Source organism: Palaemon carinicauda, chromosome 16 (assembly GCF_036898095.1).
Source record: "Palaemon carinicauda isolate YSFRI2023 chromosome 16, ASM3689809v2, whole genome shotgun sequence".
Taxonomy (NCBI): domain Eukaryota; kingdom Metazoa; phylum Arthropoda; class Malacostraca; order Decapoda; family Palaemonidae; genus Palaemon; species Palaemon carinicauda.
In genome coordinates this window covers 21,513,997-21,531,748 of record NC_090740.1, presented here as the reverse complement: position 1 = coordinate 21,531,748, position 17,752 = coordinate 21,513,997, and the positions used below count along the sequence as shown (strand labels likewise).

The following is a 17,752-nucleotide window of genomic DNA, read 5'->3' as shown; positions in this document are numbered from 1 at the left end:
GAGGATGAAGTTTGGCTGGTTATACCTACTTCTGTCACTGGGATGCATTCTCATTTGTCGGCGAGCCCCTACGCATTGGCGAACGGTGCCTACTTTGCATCTCTGAGCTCGGTGAAGGAGGTGTGTGTTTGCACGATGGCGAGCGCTGGCACGTTGGTGAGCACTGGCACTGCTGGTGTGCTCTGGCGCACTGGTGAGTGCTGGCGCGTGCTGAAAAACTGAAGCACATTGCCAAGCTGGGGAACGATGGCGCGAGTGAGTAGGCTGTCACGTTGGCGATTGATGATGCGTAGGAGATGCTAAGTGACAAGAGTGCTCTGCCTGATTGTCTGGTGGCACGTGAGCACGCTGAGGAATAGGAGACAGCTAGGCAGTAGGCACGAGTCTGAAAGCATGATGGCCTGCAGCCATACGATGTCTGGGTGACTGATGAAAAAGATCCTGGTATGTTGGCGAATGACACGTCGGTCGGCGATGATCCGAGGGCGCGTGATGGGAAGGGTCCTGAGGAGAAGGAGACAAGCGTGTAGTCAAAAAGAGAGCTGGAGAAAGACGCCCAAGTGAAGGGCGCACTGGAGAACAGCGATCAGGCAAGTGACGCTACAATGAAGAAGGGTTTGTGTGAAAAAAACTAGGTTTGTGAGTTAGGAAATATACGTTACATTCAATATTGTCAGTTATATTCATTGTAAAATTTAGTTAGTAAGCTTCAAGCACCCCCGAAGAAATTACTTAATCTGTTATTGTTTCTCTTAACAGATAATTGCAACAATACCCTACACGCAGTAGGGAGTCAAGTAGAGGTTTAATGAGTGCTGTGAGCAATGGGGTCCACTGCAAAAAATACTGTTGATGGGCTTGGAGATGCTAGTTAGAATTGCAGTCCCGCAGTAGAGAGGTACTGTCATGAATAAGTGGGTGATATCAAAGACAAAGTAATCGACATACGTCATTAAGAAGATGCATGAATCAAAATAACCAATGGTATTTACTGAACGTACACACACCTACATGTCTGATGTGGTGCCATCGCCATGGCTTAACAACAGTGTCAGATCAAGAAAGGGCATGTGGAATACTGGACTGCAACAATAGGATTAAAAAGTCAGAGAAAAGGTGTTTGTTGATCCTATGTACGGTATAAACCATAGGTGAAACTTGAGGGAAGGTGATGTAGAGATATCAAGCTTAAGATCAGATGTTTTAGAGTTTTTACTGTGAGGGATTCTTGGGATGTTGCTGCATTGGACGCTTGGGTGAGAGAAAAAACAATACATTGGTGTCTCCTTTGAGCTTCAGGTTTTCTTATGCTGCCAGCTTGGAACTTTGTCTTGACTATGACTGCCAAGGTTGGCTGCTGATAACTTTTGTATCTGGATATTTATAGTAGTGGTGGTGTTGCTTGGTGAGATCATTGGACCACCCAGGCAACAGCAACGTACACACTGTTCCGTTCATTAAGGCACTATAACATGTAGATTTCTGTAGTATGGCTTTTACTATATTGTATGTGATCTTTAGCCATCCCTTTTGAGTGTAACACAGAATAATAAGCCTTTTTTTAATATATTACATAATTTTTTTTGTCTTTCTGATGTAAAGGTGAGAATGTAGTCAGGTCAGATGTGAAACCTTGTCTTATAATCCCTTTGATCCTAATGGAAGCAACCATTCAAATTACATTTGAATTTGGCCCAGATATATTCACTTATGTTGGTCTTTAATTATACTTATATATATATAGATTAACAGGATTGATTCGTAAGATGCTCTGCCTGAAGATATCTATGTCTATGGTTTTATTTTCTTCTAATGTTCAATTACCTTTAACTAAGAAGAACCTCCTACCTTGAAAGCATGCTGCCGCTATTTATATAGGACTACATGCATGCCAGTACTAAGTGAGACGACACACCTCTAGAATAATATTAAGCAACTACAGTTCTAGTTGGGTCCCCTTGCCCAGTATAAAATCAAGGGGCGGTGCCCAGTGCCAAGTTTATCCTTGATTGTTTACTTTTTGCCAAGATTTCTGGGTATTCCACCATTTTATCTTTTTGTGCAGTGAACGTTGGAGTGTGGTTGGCATTTGGACACTAGGCAGTCTGCGGGCTACATCTGGCCACAGTCCGCAAACCACTACAATGTGTGGCAGGTTAGCGCGCGGGCGATTGACGCATAGTCAATCGCCGCGTAGGCAGGTGAGATGAAGGAGACAGGAACGGACACGGGCGGTCAGGTGAACAGAGAGTCGTAGGGTGAGATGAAGATCGGCGCGTAGGATGATGAGCAGGCAAAAGGATGTATCCTTTGGAAGGATAAATATCCTCTGAAGGGGATCGCATGCAGGCGGAGAGTCCAGACCCAGCGGAAGCATCGTCGGAAGAAGGTCAAGGGGCAGGCGAAGACCGAGAGCCAGAAGACGAAGGACTACTAGGCTCCTCTGCGGAAAAAGACTGCAATGACGAAGCTGAAGAGCCAAATAGGCGTCTCTTCAAGGGCAGGAACGTCAGCAAGATGAGCAGCTGACGACGTCTCAGACACGACGACGTTGACGTAAGACAGAGGACCCACCTCTTTAGGTGGACTTATATTAATGACAGTTTTTGTACTGGTGTTCACTTGGATAAATGCCAGTAAGCAGTATGTACTTGCATCCCTTAACTCATAGGAAAGAATGGAAGTCAATAGGTCTGTTTATTTCTTGCTGCAAACATCATTACTAAAACTCAAACTATGCATGTCCAAGAACAAACAACTGACCCCTTCACCATCCTTTGCTTTCAGTTCCCACAGAAAATAAGGAAGACATTCTTTGTAAGAGCCATTCATCTTTATTTTAGGAAAAATAGAGATGCAAGTTACAGTATATATCTAGGGTTTCCCTATCAACTGGTCATTTTTAAAAAAAAGACACTGAGAACTCTATTGGTTCACAAAGGCTATTTTGAAAACTCAATAATGTGATGAATGGTCAAGCATTGTGGGTAAAAAAATATCCACAAGACCAGAACATTTTTAAGCTTTAGTTATTTCTTGGAGTTCCCTCTAGCAGCGTAACACTTTACCTGCTATAAAGTATTCCTTAATAGGTCTTAAACAGGATGTGATCATCTTACCAAAACACATATAATCAACACACCTTTTTAATGAGAATTTCTTTGATTGTTAGTACTTTGGCTACTTGTCTAAATTCCACTGTGCCTTAAAAAGCTCAAGTTTCTAATTCCAAACCAATCCTTGAAGACTTTTGAGTGATCCCTCCAATCACTTCTAATTATAGTCAATGGTTTCAGCAGCTATATCCATTCCAAATAAATAGGGATCCTAACTCATTATAAATACTGTAATGGGTTTGTAATGAACTAAATTGAATTTTGAACAGGTTAATTTTTCTTACAAACTTATTGATTGTAGAGCTAAATCCCTGTTCCCAATCTCCTTATCTTGCATTTAACAGACTAGACAAATGAAAAATGAAGGAAGGACTTGAAACTAACAGATCATTCTTCTCACAGATACATATAGTTATCAGCAGACTATCAATTTATTATTTTGCTTTTATCAGAAGCTACAGCTAAATGAAAAATGCTAATCATGACTAATCAGATTATATAAAAAAAACACGTTCGTTAAAAAAGGTATTACATATTTTCTTCCAAATGCCAAAATCCCTTTGAATCTATTCAAATAAAAAACATAGCATATAAAATATAGGCCAAGAAATGGTATACAATACTTCCCTATGATCTATAATTCTTTAAATTAACAGCTCTTTGAAAACTACACTGACTGTCAATTCAAGAAGAGACTACTAAAACTATCAAACAAAACCAAACTACTGTAGAGTACTTCCCATTTCCTTATCAACACATACATTACTTTGTATACTTACAACAATGATGGAATTGCACATAATGTGAGGAATATCCGCCAAGAGTTGTAAGAGAAGGTTGGATTCACAATGCCTATGTTGTGAGGTATGATAGCCAGAGCCATAGCTGAAAAAAAGTAAATGGGTAAATATGTATTCTTAAGAATTAAATATTAGCACACAAAACTGCCTGGAAAAAAATAATTTACAACTTGTAAGAAAAATACGTAAGTTATTCATTTAGTCTGTAATTGTAAAACCTTTTAAGTCATTTAGAAATAAATAGTTTACTTCTAACAAATGTACACACACATACATACATACACATATATCTATCTATTTATCTATATATATATATATATATATATATATATATATATATATATATATATATATATATATATACAGTATATATATATATATATATATATATATATATATATATATATATATATATATATATATATATATATATATATATATATATATATATATATACACAGTATATATATATATATATATATATATATATATATATATATATATATATATATATATATATATATATATATATATATATATATATATCTATCTATATCTATATCTATCTATATATATATATATATATATATATATATATATATATATATATATATATATATATATATATATATATATATACCACCCATTACTAGTCCACTGCAGAACAAAGGCCTCACACACGTCCTTCCAATTGTGTCTGTTTATGGTCCACACCCACAAACTTTCTTAGTTTGTCAATCCATCGTCCTCTATTCCTTCTCCTCCTTTTGCAGTCTCTAGAGACCCTTTCGGTTATTCTTAGTGTCCTACCCATGTCCATTCCTTTTTCTTACATGTAAGAATATCCTATACTTTAGTTTTCTCTCATATACATTTTATTTTTTTCTGTCTCTTAGTGTTATTCTCATCATTGTTTTTTTCCATAGCTTTTTGAGTTGGAACTAACTTACATTATAAGGATTTATTAAGGCTCCATGTTTCTGATGCAAAGTTATTACTGGTAGAACCATTTGATTAAATATGACAAATTCGTAGATAATTTGTATTTTTCCTAACTACTGTATAAAAACCTTAGGTATTTAATATAGGTAATTACTTTCGGCGTAGCTGAAATGACGAGCCATTAATTTTCAAAGAGGGTTAACTACCTACACTACTACTTAGCGGGGGTAGGGGAGAGTAGCTTGCTACCCCGCCCCCTCTCACATATGTGCTTGAGCTCACTTTGCTATGAGGGAGGACTTTAAGGGGGATAGGGCATGTCGGGAAAGTTTGGTTAAATAGCTAAGGTTTGTATAGTTAGGAAAAATCACAAATTTTAAGTAATATGTTATTTTCCTTAGTAAAATAAATTTTTGAATATACTTACCCGATGATCATATAGCTGTCAGCTCTGCTGCTCGACAGAAAAAACCTACGGGCGGAATACGCCAGCGATCGCTATACAGGTGGGGGTGTACATCAACAGCGCCATCTGTCAAGTAGGTACTCAAGTACTCGATGTCAACATCGAACCAATTTTCTCCTCTGTCCACTGGGTCTCTATTGGGGAGGAAGGGTGGGTCCTTTAATTTATGATCATCGGGTAAGTATATTCAAAAATTTATTTTACTAAGGAAAATAACATTTTTCAATATCAAACTTACCCGATGATCATATAGCTGATTCACACCCAGGGGGGTGGGTAGAGACCAGCATTACATGTTGACATTATTATGAGCTAAGTATTCCGTATTTCATTTTAGCAGTTATTCAAAATAACAAGCATAAAATAAATAAGTACCTGGTAAGGAAGACGACTTGAACAATTACTCTGCCTTTTTAAGTACGTCTTCCTTACTGAGCCTCGCGATCCTCATAGGATGCTGAGCGACTCCTAGGAGCTGAAGTATGAAGGGTTGCAACCCATACTAAAGGTCCTCATCAAAACCTCTAATCTAGGCGCTTCTCAAGAAATGATTTTGACCACCCGCCAAATCAAGTAGGATGCGAAAGGCTTCTTAGCCTTCCGGACAACCCAAAACTATTTCAAGAGAAAGATTAAAAAGGTTCTGGAATTAGGGAATTGTAGTGGTGGAGCCCCCACCACTACTGCACTCGTTGCTACGAATGGTCCCAGAGTGTAGCAGTTCTCGTAAAGAGACTGGACATTCTTAAGATAAAAGACGCGAACACTGATTTGCTTTTCCAATAGGTTGCGTCGAATATACTTTGCAGAGATCTATTTTGTTTAAAGGCCACGGAAGTTGTGACAGCTCTAACTTCGTGTGTCCTTACCTTCAGCCAAGCTTGGTCTTCCTCATTCAGAAGGGAATGAGCTTCTCGTATTAACAGTCTGATAAAATAGGATAAAGAATTCTCTGACATAGGCAAAGATGGATTCTTAACTGAACACCATAAAGCTTCAGACGGGCCTCGTAAAGGTTTTTGAAAAAAGAACTTAAGAGCTCTTACAGGACATAATAATCTTTCTAGTTCATTTCCAACCATACGATAAGCTTGGAATATCGAACGATATTGGTCAAGGCCGAGAAGGCAGCTCGTGTTTGGCTAGAAAACCAAGTTGTAGAACATGTAGCCGTTTCGGATGAGAATCCGATGTTCTTGCTGAAGGCATGAATCTCACTGACTCTTTTAGCTGTGGTTAAGCATATCAGGAAAAGAGTCTTAAAGGTGAGATCTTTCAGGGAAGCTGATTGAAGTGGTTCGAACCTGTCTGACATAAGGAATCTTAGAACCACGTCTAAATTCCAACCAGGTGTAACCAAACGACGCTCCTTCGTGGTCTCAAAAGACTTAAGGAGGTCCTGTAGATCTTTATTGTTGGAAAGATCTAAGCCTCTGTGACGGAAGACTGATGCCAACATGCTTCTGTAACCCTTGAAAGTGGGAGCTGAAAGAGATCGTTCTTTCCTCAGATATAAGAGGAAGTCAGCTATTTGAGTTACAGAGGTACTGGTCGAGGATACGGATACTGACTTGCACCAGTTTCGGAAGATTTCCCACTTCGATTGGTAGACTCTAAGGGTGGATGTACTCCTTGCTCCAGCAATCGCTCTGGTTGCCTCCTTCGAAAAACCTCTAGTTCTCGAGAGTCTTTCGATATTCTGAAGGCAGTCAGACGAAGAGCGTGGAGGCCTTGGAGTACCTTCTTACGCGTGGCAGACGTAGCAGGTCCACCCTTAGGGGAAGTGTTCTGGGAACGTCTACTAGCCATCGAAGTACCTCGGTAAGTTATTCTCTCGCGGGCCAGAGGGAAGCAACTAGCGTCAACTTTGTCCCTTCGTGAGAGGCGAACTTCTGTAGTACCTTGTTGACAATCTAGAACGGAGGGAATGCATATAGATCTAGATGAGACCAATCTAGTAGAAAGGCATCTATATGAACTACTGCTGGGTCCGGGATAGGTGAGCAAAGTATTGGGAGCCTCTTGGTCATCGAGGTTGCGAAGAGATCTATGGTTGGAAGGCCCCAGGTGGCCCAAAGACTCTTGCATACATCCTTGTGGAGGGTCCAATATGTTGGAATTATTTGTCCCTTCCTACTGAGACAATCTGCTATGACATTCAAGTTGCCTTGGATGAACCTCGTTACTAGGGAAAAGTCTAGACCTGTTGAACAGGAGAGGAGGTCACTTGCGAACTCGTACCATGTCAGAGAGTAGGTCCCTCCTTGCTTGGAGATGTACGTCAAAGCAGGGAGTTGACCGTGTTCACCTCCACCACTTTGCCTAGAAGGAGAGACCTGAAGCTTTTCCAGGTCAGACGTACTGCCAGAAGCTTCTTGCAGTTGAAATGCATTGTCCTTTGACTCGAGTTCCATAATCCCGAGCATTCCCTACCGCCTAATGTCGCACCCCAGCCTACGTCCGATGCGTCCGAGAAGAGAACGTGGTTGGGAGTCTGAACAGTCAGGGGAAGACCCTTTCAAAGGTTGATAAAGTCCTTTCACCAAGTCAGACCAGACTTTATCTTTCCGGAAACCGGGATCGAGACCGCTTCTAGCGTCTAGTCCTTTTCCAGTGAAAAGCTAGATGATACAGAAGAGGACGGAGGTGTAGTCTCCCAAGTGACACAAATTGAACCACGGATGACAGTGTCCTAACCAGACTCATCCACAGCCTGACAGGGCAGTGTTCCTTCTTCAGCATCTTCTGGATGGATAGCAGGGCTGGGGGTTGATCGTCTTGTTCAGCAATGTCCTCATCAGAGGGTTCCTCATCCGAAACTGATGAGGAAACGGCAACGGACTGGGCAACGTCTGACTCGCTGAATCCGGTCGCACTGGCGGATGCGTGACGGAGCCGGACACAAGATCATGGTACTGCTGCACAGTCTGTGAACTGTCAACCATGGGGACGCGAGGAAGTACAGCGTCAACCCGAAACTGTCTAGACTGTCTGGGTTGTGCAGTCAACCCCCTACCGGGTTGCTGAGGTTGCCGCACTGCGTCACAACAAGTCACCTCTGCTGGTTGTTGAACGTCTTCCTAGTGACACACTGAACGTCCACAACCACCTCCGAGAGTCGCTTAACGTCAACGTGCGACTGGCAACCCACACTGGGTCGCACCGGTGGAGGAACCATCTCAACTGGCGGACGTGAGTAGGATACCTCAGCGTCAACAGGGCGTACAACCAACCGGTAGGAAGGTTGTTGGCTAGAAGGTTCTTCTCCGTAAAAAATCCTCTATCAAGGACACAAGCTTGGACTGCATGTCTTGCAACAAAGCCCATTAGGGTCTATGGGAGCAGGTGTGGCAACAGACGGGGTTAGCGACTGAAGCGGAACCATTTACCATCCCTGGAAGCCTTGTTATGCTTTAATTAAAGTCCATAGGAGGCTAAACAGCTTAAGGCTCCTCTCCAAATGACAGAGTCCTCAAAGGAATATCAGAAGGAGGGAGAACAGCACTTTCTCATCTACAGGAACCATGTCCGAGAAAAGCTAGGTTATCTCAGTGAGGGTCTCACTGGTGCATAAGCAGCAGACCAGAAGGCAAAGTTATGTAACTGCTTGACAGTCTGTGAACTGTCAAAAACTGAACTGTCAACCACAACAGGTGCGTGAGGACATACAGCACTGGTGCATTAGTAGCAGACCAGAAGGCAACGTCATGTAACTGCTTGACAGTCTGTGAGCTGGCAACAACCAAAGCTGTGTGGGGAAGCCTCAACTCCTGACTGACTAGTCTGCTGCGGGCGAGTGGCGGTAACCACAGTGGGTTGCGGAGGCTGACACACCGTGTCAAAACACGGCAGCTTGTGGTAGCTCACGCACGGCAACGGAGTGCTCCGTGTGTCTGTGGGAGTCAGCATGCGTCTGGCAGGGTCGACTGCGCATGGGTGGAGGAGCTCTCACAACAAGAGTGTGGGAGCAGGCAGCCATGCTGGGCGCACAACCGTGGCAGGTTGTAGGCAAACGGGTGCATCGTCAACCTTCTCCGCAGTCGGAGTGTGGGAGCAGGCAACAACCAAAGCGGAGTGGAGGTGCGTGGTGGGGACTGCCGTGGGTTGCGGAAACTAACGCATCGCGTCAAAACACGGCAGCTTGACTCCACCTTCCCACTGCTGATGCGGTAGCTCACGCATGTTAACGGAGGGAGCCGCACGTCGGCTAACGTTAACATGCGTCTGGCAGGGTCGATTGCGCATCGGAGGTGGAGCTCTCCGCAGCCGGAGTGTGGGAGCAGGCAGCCTCAGCGTGAGCTGGGCGCACAACCGTGGCAGGTTGTAGGCTAACGAGAGCAGTGTAAACCTTCTCCGCACGAAACTCCTGCATAACCGCAGCTAATTGAGTCTGCATAGACTGCAGTAAAGACCACTTAGGGTCTACAAAAAACGGCAACAAACGGAGCTACTGTCCGTTGTGACCGAGGGTCTAAAACAGCTGGTGCGGCAACAGACGGAGTTACTGCCTGTTGCGGTACCACCTTGCCTCTCTTGGGAGGTGTGCAGTCGTCGGATGACTGCAGCGAGTCCGAACTGACCCAGTGGCTACACCTAGGCCGTTGGACTTGCGCGGAAGGGACCGACTTGCACTTAAAAGCTGCAAGATTTGGTCCATGGTTTCTACGAGAAACCTCTTCCGCAGACGAGGAATAAATGGGCTCTCTCGTCTTTGTGTGGGTGGGGCGATCTCACGTCGGCAACGTGTGTAGATACGCCCGAAACCACGGAGGGAAAAACGTCTGTTCGTCGATCAAGGCCTGTGGAACCCATAAGTCGTTCGACATTACTTCTCCCCTGGGCTTGGGAGCTTGTAAGAGGTCCCGGACTAGGTGAACAACTGGCACGAACAGACGAACCCTCGGACGCAACACTGTAACACTTTGCGCATATCACTTTATCACTTTGATTTTCTGTTTGCACTTATTTCACTGAAATCGAAACTTTAACTGATTTCTACCTGAAACACGCAATCCTATCCTTCATTAAAAGGTAGTAATTGCGAAAACAGTTTTACAATGCAACAGAAAAACATAAATAAAGATAAAGAATTCAGTGGCTGGGAAAGAGACTAAACACTAGATCAAATAAACTACGTTTACAATCTCTCACCGCATAAAGCCTGGGAACAAGAATAAAACTCTAGAAACGTTTTACCTTCTTCCCCTACAGCGACTAGGGAGAAGAGTAAAAAACGAATTCAGTGGCTGGAAAAGAGACTAAACACTAGATCAAATAAACTACGTTTACAATCTCTCACCGCATAAAGCCTGGGAACAAGAATAAAACTCTAGAAACGTTTTACCATCTTCCCCTACAGCGACTAGGGAGAAGAGTAAAAAAAAAAAAAAAAAAAAAAAAAAAAAAAAAAAAAAAAAACGAGAACGTTACCCGCTTGAACGAAACGTTTATTCTCCTCTCTCTCCCTCCGTCTCTATCTCTCTCTCTCTTCTCTCTTGACTTAGCACCTGAGAGAAGAGCCCAATTATATATCGTTAAAACATGTTATTTGCTAAAAGGAAAAAACTGAAAGGTTTCCCAAATAAAAAGTTCCTTTATTAGAATTTAAACCATTTAAGCTAAGAAAGAATGAACGAAACGCTAGAATCGGTTTACTCTCACTGCAACGTGAAACCGTGATACACTCTCTCTCTATCGTAACGATAGAGCGCATGTTGAACGTTCTGAACGTCAACAACTGCGGAGACAAAAAACTAAACGTTAGTTCATCTTTGAAAACAGTACGAGACTATCAAAGAAATTCTTTCATAAAACATTAAAAATAGTATAAAATTCTTAAAAGGTTAAATACGATATGACGGGCTCAATGTTAATTAACTTCGGTTCCAAGTAAGGACTGCCTACTATTAGGAAAGGTCGCATATAAACAAACATAAAAATTAATTTTTTTTAAGTTTATAATAAATGGAAAGTTAATCGAAGAGGCCTATAAAGGCGGAGAGATATAAAATAAATAGATCTATAACTTGTTAAGCAAAATTACCAAAAACCTAAACACACTTCCGTCTAAGGGAAGGGTCGGCCATTTAAAAGTGAAAGAGAGTCCATACTCTCTTCGTCACCATAATTAAATCTATCCAAAACGAGTTCAAGTTTTGAAATGAAGATAAAACCCCTGCATAGCGAAAGCTCAAAACTGGAATAGTGTACTTCACCAAATCGTTGTGAAAACAAATCCAGTTAGGGACGGCGTATTTAGTAGGTCTTGCCATTGGCACGACAGAGAGAAAATTGGTTCGATGTTGACATCGAGTACTTGAGTACCTACTTGACAGATGGCGCTGTTGATGTACACCCCCACCTGTATAGCGATCGCTGGCGTATTCCGCCCGTAGGTTTTTTCTGTCGAGCAGCAGAGCTGACAGCTATATGATCATCGGGTAAGTTTAATATTGAAAATTGTATTTTTCCTAACATACTTACCGAGAACTACTTTCTTAGGAGTTACCTGGAATCTCCTCTCAACCGACCAGAGTTTTGTGTAGTCTATCCTACTTCCGTTTTCTGTGGGGACTAACCCAGGCGTAAGGAGAACGTGCCCTGAGGGTAGTCCTGAGCTAGGTAGGCGTTAGCTTGGGTCTCGCTCGTCAGTAAGTTCTTAGGATGGTACAAAAAGGTCTTCAAGGGCAGAAAGGCACTCGGGGAAGGTAGGGAGGGCCATTACCCGAAAGTAGTTCTCGGTAAGTATGTTAGGCAAAATACAAATTACTTAAAATTTGTGATTTGTTCCAACACAGAGACTTACCTCGAACTACTTTCTTAGGAGACTTACACTTTAGGAGGTGGGAGTGTCTTCCTGAACTTCAGACCAAGCTAACCGGACGTCCAGTAACCTAGATGTGAACTAGGTTGCAAAATATAACGGAAAATGAAACGTAGGGAAAACTACACAAGGAGCTTATGTTAGTGTCTAAGTACTCACCCTTTAAAAAATTCCATAATGCTGAGTCCTGTGACGAAGTTGTAGAGACGTGTCTTCTTTGGTTTGTATGTGGGGTATTCTCCGAGCAGGGAAAGGAAAAACGGGGACTAGGGTGAAAGGGAACGAACCTGTGTCTCTTGGTTTTGTTATCCACGATTGTACCTGGGGCTTCACCGTTAAATCGCTTGGAGCGCGGAGATGACTGTCCCAATAGAAAAACCGTCTAAAGACTTCCTTGAGTAATCCTTGAGATAATGTGCTGTGAAGGTCGACTGATTCGACCAGGTGCCTGCTCGAAGGATCTGGCCCACCGCCATGTTCCTCTCAAAAGCTAGAGAAGTACTTAGACCCCTAATGTCATGGGGCCTGGGAGTACCTGGCAGGGGCAGTCCCTCCTCATTATAGGCTCTGACAATAACCCGTCTCAGCCTAAAGGAGATGGTATTCTTAGATACCTGCTTTTTCGTAACACCCATGGAGACAAAAAGATTTTTGATACCAGGGCGGAGATGGGCAGTCCTCTCAAGGTACTTTCTAACGGCACGGACGGGGCACAACTTCAAATCTTCTGGATTCCCTGTCCTAGGAATGGCCGGCATTGAAAATCCCTCGAACTTCGGGTCCCAGACCGCTGGATTCTGAATCTTTGCCACGAAAGAAGGGACGAACTTGAGGGAGATTTCCCTCCACCCCTTCGAATGAGAGATGTCGTAAGGCAACCCATGGATCTCTCCTACTCTCTTAGCAGAGGCCAAGGCCAACAAGAAGACTGTCTTGAGAGTGAGATCCCTGTCTACTGTATCCTTCAGGGGTTCGAACGGGGGACCACTTAACATTTTCAATACCCTTGCCAAGTCCCACTGCGGCACCCTGGAGACCTGCGGAGGGCAAGCTTGTTCATAGCTCCTGATGAGCATAGAAATGTGCCTAGAGGTGCCCAGGTCGATGCCCTTCAGTAGGAAGACTTGGCTCAAGGCTGCACGGACTCCTTTGATAGCCGGAATTGACATGGCCACTTCGTCTCTGAGATGCACTAGAAAATCCGCGATATCTGGGACCGAGGCTTTGAGAGGCTTGATGTTCTTTGAGGCACACCAATTCATAAAAGTAGCCCATTTTGATTGGTAGACTGCTGCAGAAGACCGTCTCAGATAACGTGACATCTTTTCTGCAGTACCTGTTGAATATCCTTCCTTCCTCAGGAGCCGCTCGATAGTCTCCAGGCGTGAAGGCGTAGAGACTGAGGATTGTCGTGGAACCTTAGAAAGTGTGGCTGCTGTAGAAGATCTGGCCTGTCGGGTAGAGGCCACGGAGGAAGATATGCCAGGTCCCTTAGATCCGCGAACCACTCCCTCTCCGGCCACCAGGACGCTACCAAAGTCATCTTTAAGTTTCGGGCCATCCGTACTCTGTTGAGCACTTGCCTGATCAATGTGAAGGGAGGAAAAGCGTACACGTCAAGGTTGTCCCATTTTTGTTGAAAAGCATCTTCCAAGGCTGCCTTTGGGTCTGGGACAGGAGAACAAAACACGGGGAGTTGTGCGTTCAGTCTGGTTGCAAAGAGATCCATCACCGGCGATCCCCATTTTTGAATGATGAGTCTGGCTACTTCTGGGAGGAGGGACCACTCTGTTCCCACTACTTGTCCCATCCTGCTGAGGCCGTCGGCTAGGACGTTCTTTTTGCCTGGAATGAACCTTGCTGAAATCACTATCTGGTTCGACTCTGCCCAATCCAGGATCTCCAGAGCGAGATCGCACAACTCCTTCGATTTTAGACCTCCGTGTTTCTTTATGTACGCGACTACAGTGGCGTTGTCGCACATCAACGCCACCGTGTTTCCCCTTAGAAGATCGACGAACTGTAGGCAAGCTTCTCGGACTGCCTTCAACTCTAGGATGTTGATGTGCTGACCTTTCTTCTCGTCCGTCCAGGTTCCTCTCGTTGTCTCGTTGAGGAGATGTGCCCCCACCCCTCTTTGGAGGCGTCTGTGAACAGAAGCATCTCAGGAGGCTCGGTTGCGAAGGGCATCCCCTTGAGAGTATTCGACCGACACCGCCACCACTCCAGGGAGGGTATTGCCTCCGGCAGGACGGGGATTAATTTGTAGGGCAAGTCTACTTGGTTCCAGAGACCCTTCAGGTTCCATTGGATGCTCCTGAGCCTGAGCCTCCCTTGGGGAACGAGTTTCTCTAACGACACTAGATGCCCTATTAGCCTTTGCCAGTCTTTGGCTCTCCTGGGTTGTCTCGAAAGGAAAGGCAGGAGGGTCCGTTCCAGGTTGTTCAACCGGTCCTCTGACGGAAAGGCCCTCACTAGTCGGGAGTCCAGTGTCATCCCCAAGTAGGTCATCCTGGTGGAGGGAGACAGATTTGATTTTTCCTGGTTGATCGTGATACCCAGATCATTGCAGAATTGAAGTAGTTTTACACCTTGCTCCTTCAAAACTCCCTCTGAGGAGGAAAGGAGCAACCAGTCGTCCAGGTATCGAATGAGGCGAATACCCCTCTCGTGAGCCCACACCGAAACTGTCGTGAAGACTCTCGTGAATACCTGGGGAGCTGTTGACAAACCAAAGCAGAGGGTCTTGAACTGTAGGATCTGGGCACCCCACTTCACCCGGAGAAACTTCCTGCTTGAGGGGTGGACCGGGATTTGAAAGTATGCGTCCTTGAGGTCTATGGTCATCATGTAGTCCCCTTCCCTCAAGGACTGCAAGACCGACTTCGGGGTGTCCATTTTGAAGTCCGTCTTGCAAACAAACTTGTTGAGGGCTGACAGATCTATCACCGGTCTCCATCCCCCTGTTGCCTTTTCCACCAGAAAAAGTCGGCTGTAGAAGCCTGGGCCCGGATGTAGGACTACTTTCATTGCACCTTTCTCCATCATAGTGGAAACTTCTTCCTGAAGGGCTGCCCTCCTTAAGGGGTCCTTGGGTGCCAGCCACTCTGCCAGACTGGCTGGAATCAAAGGTGGAGGTTCTGTTAAGAACAGGAGTCTGTACCCTTCTTTCAGTACGGATACTGTCCAGGGCTTCGCACCGTGAGCCCTCCATGCTTGCCAATATTGTCTGAGGCATCCCCCAACCTGAGGCTTGGGCAGGAGTAGGGGGCCTCCCACTCTATCTCTTCCTGGAGGAGCGGCCTGAACACTCCCTCTCCTGGACGCGAGTATGCCGTCCTAAAAGAGGCAGACGCTGCTGGGGCTCTTCTACGGGGGGGCTGTGGTGGTTGAGCCCAAGAGGTAGATGGGGCGTCTCTCCTCGTCAGGCTAGGAGAGGCATGAGAAGTAGAGGGGCCATCCGACGTTGACCTCCTGTAAGCGGGCCTCCTCACGGGGTGGGGTCTGGGTGTGCTCACATCCTTCCTTTTCGAGACCTTTTCCATGAGCTCCTCCAACTGTTTCAATGGAAACAGGGAGTCACCCCACACAGGTAGGCTCCTCAAACCCCTTGCTTCTCTGTCATTGATCTTCCGGGAAAGCTTGGCCAAGATCGTATCCCTTTTCCGAAGCACCCAGTTGGCTGACAGGGCAAGAGACTGATAAGTTAGGAACTTTAAGGTCTTTCACCCGGAGATGATGAGTTCCTTCAGGAGGTCTTGTTTCGCCGGGTCTGTCAAGTCGTAGGTGGCTTGAACACCTACCAGAGTGGAGGCCCACCAGTCCAACCAGGAGGCGACGTGGACCAAGTCTTTGGACATTTCCTCCATCATCACAGCCTCCGACTGTGAAAAACAAATCGGGGCTGATGCGGCTCTGTCTTCTGGGGCACCCTGGCTCAATATTTCTAGGGAAGACTCTATTTTGCAGGCTCCCGGTCGCTGGCTTTCTGGGACATAAAACTTACTCTGGGACCTGAGTCCCTGTAGTAACTTTGAGGAACTCTGTGACTTGAGGGCTTCAGCATTGCCCGCCACAATCTTGTCTACGTGGGCACGGCCCAGGACCAAATCCCTGGCCACAGGCAGCGCCAGGGAGGGTTTCTGCTGCACGGGGGCCTCCATCAGCCGATTAAGGCTGGACCGCCAGGAGTCCTCGTCGGCTGGTACAGGTTCTTCGATCCGGTGATGTCTCCATATAAGGCCTATCACCCTTCGATATGCCGAGTCCTCGGTTGGGGAACCTTCCCTGTCGCCAGCAACACCCTCTGCCTGATTCCGAGGTGCCGGGTCAACGGGCACTCCCATAGGTCGTTGTGGCTCGGACTCGACGAGCACCTCCCTGCGGTGGTAACGGTCTGCGCCGACGGGAACTTCCGCACTAGGCCCGGGTGTTGGGACGGGGATCGCCGTGTCGGCGAGGACTACCGTCCGTAAAATGTCTTCGGACGACGAGGACGCGGCTTCCGTGGGCTGGCCCGACGGAGGAAGCCGTCCCTGCGAGTCCAAGGGCCGAGTCAGCTGTGCTGACCCGACTAGGCTGCCCGTCCGAATGCGCGGCTCCCCCCCCCCCTGGGCGGGTTGAGCCGGAAGCTTCGCGGCCTTACGCCTACCTGAAGAGGCCTTCTCGCTCTGTTCCTTGCGAGGGTCATACTTATGGCTGGCCGAGGGCCTCCGAGGAGAATAGTTTCTGGACCGGCGGCTTGGAGAACGCTGAAACTCGTCGAAATCCCCGACCCTCCTGCGGGGAACGAAGACCCATTCACCATTGGGGGACCTACTCTTCCTGTACTTCCTCCTCGGTGACCTGGATCGTCTTCTGCTATACCTTGAGCGGGAGCGCCTGCTCCTGGATCTCTCCCTCCTCCGCCGGCGCCTCCTCCTCGCTTCACCCTCCGAAGAGACCGAAGAGCCGGCCTCCGAAGATCCCGACGATACTGCATAACCTGACCGACGGACGGGAGCGGGGGCAACGGAGGTCTTCGCGAACTGTTGAGTTCCAGAGGTCGAGGGTTGTAAAAACGAGTCAGGAACCGCCGTCAGAGGGGCTGGAAAGGAGGTCGGCCGCACTACGCTGGGGAACCAGGAATCTAGGCCATCCTCCATCCGCAACGGGGACCTACCTGGTGTTTTCGGGAGCTTCCACCCGAAGGGCTCCCCTACCGTCGAGTCCAACCTATCATGGACGCCATCAGCTGCTGAAGTACCTGAAACACAGGCCCAAGACACGGGCGAAGAGACAGGAACAGTGTTACTCCACATGGGGTCATCGGAGGAGACGTGCCCCCCAATCACAAGGGCAGAGTCTCCAAGACCCCCAGACAAAGCACTTTCAGGGCCCCCACTAGCCTGTGACGATTCAGCAACCCCCATATCATATATATTAGACTCTTGGGGAAGCGCCATCGGCACCTTCCCCGCAATGGACTTACCTCGTCCCCTACCCTGGGTAGGGGAAGAAGGGACAGAAACCTCGTCAAACCTTCCACCTGGCGACGGCAATGGCGAAGAGATGCTCGCCTTCCTGGGGGATCGTTTAGAGGACTTCTTCTTCTTTGTGCTATAAC

The 17,752-nt window shown here is 46.2% G+C and overlaps 1 protein-coding gene across 4 annotated transcripts in view; it reads right to left on the bottom strand.

Moving 5' to 3' along the window:
• LOC137655693 (synaptic vesicle glycoprotein 2B-like) overlaps positions 1–17,752 on the bottom strand; it is a 132,862-nt gene that overhangs the window by 53,517 nt on the left and 61,593 nt on the right. For all 4 annotated transcript variants that reach the window (XM_068389664.1, XM_068389665.1, XM_068389663.1 and 1 more), the window contains one exon: positions 3,896–4,001. In XM_068389664.1, the coding sequence (XP_068245765.1) occupies positions 3,896–4,001 (106 nt within the window). The remainder of the gene's footprint in view (positions 1–3,895; positions 4,002–17,752) is intronic.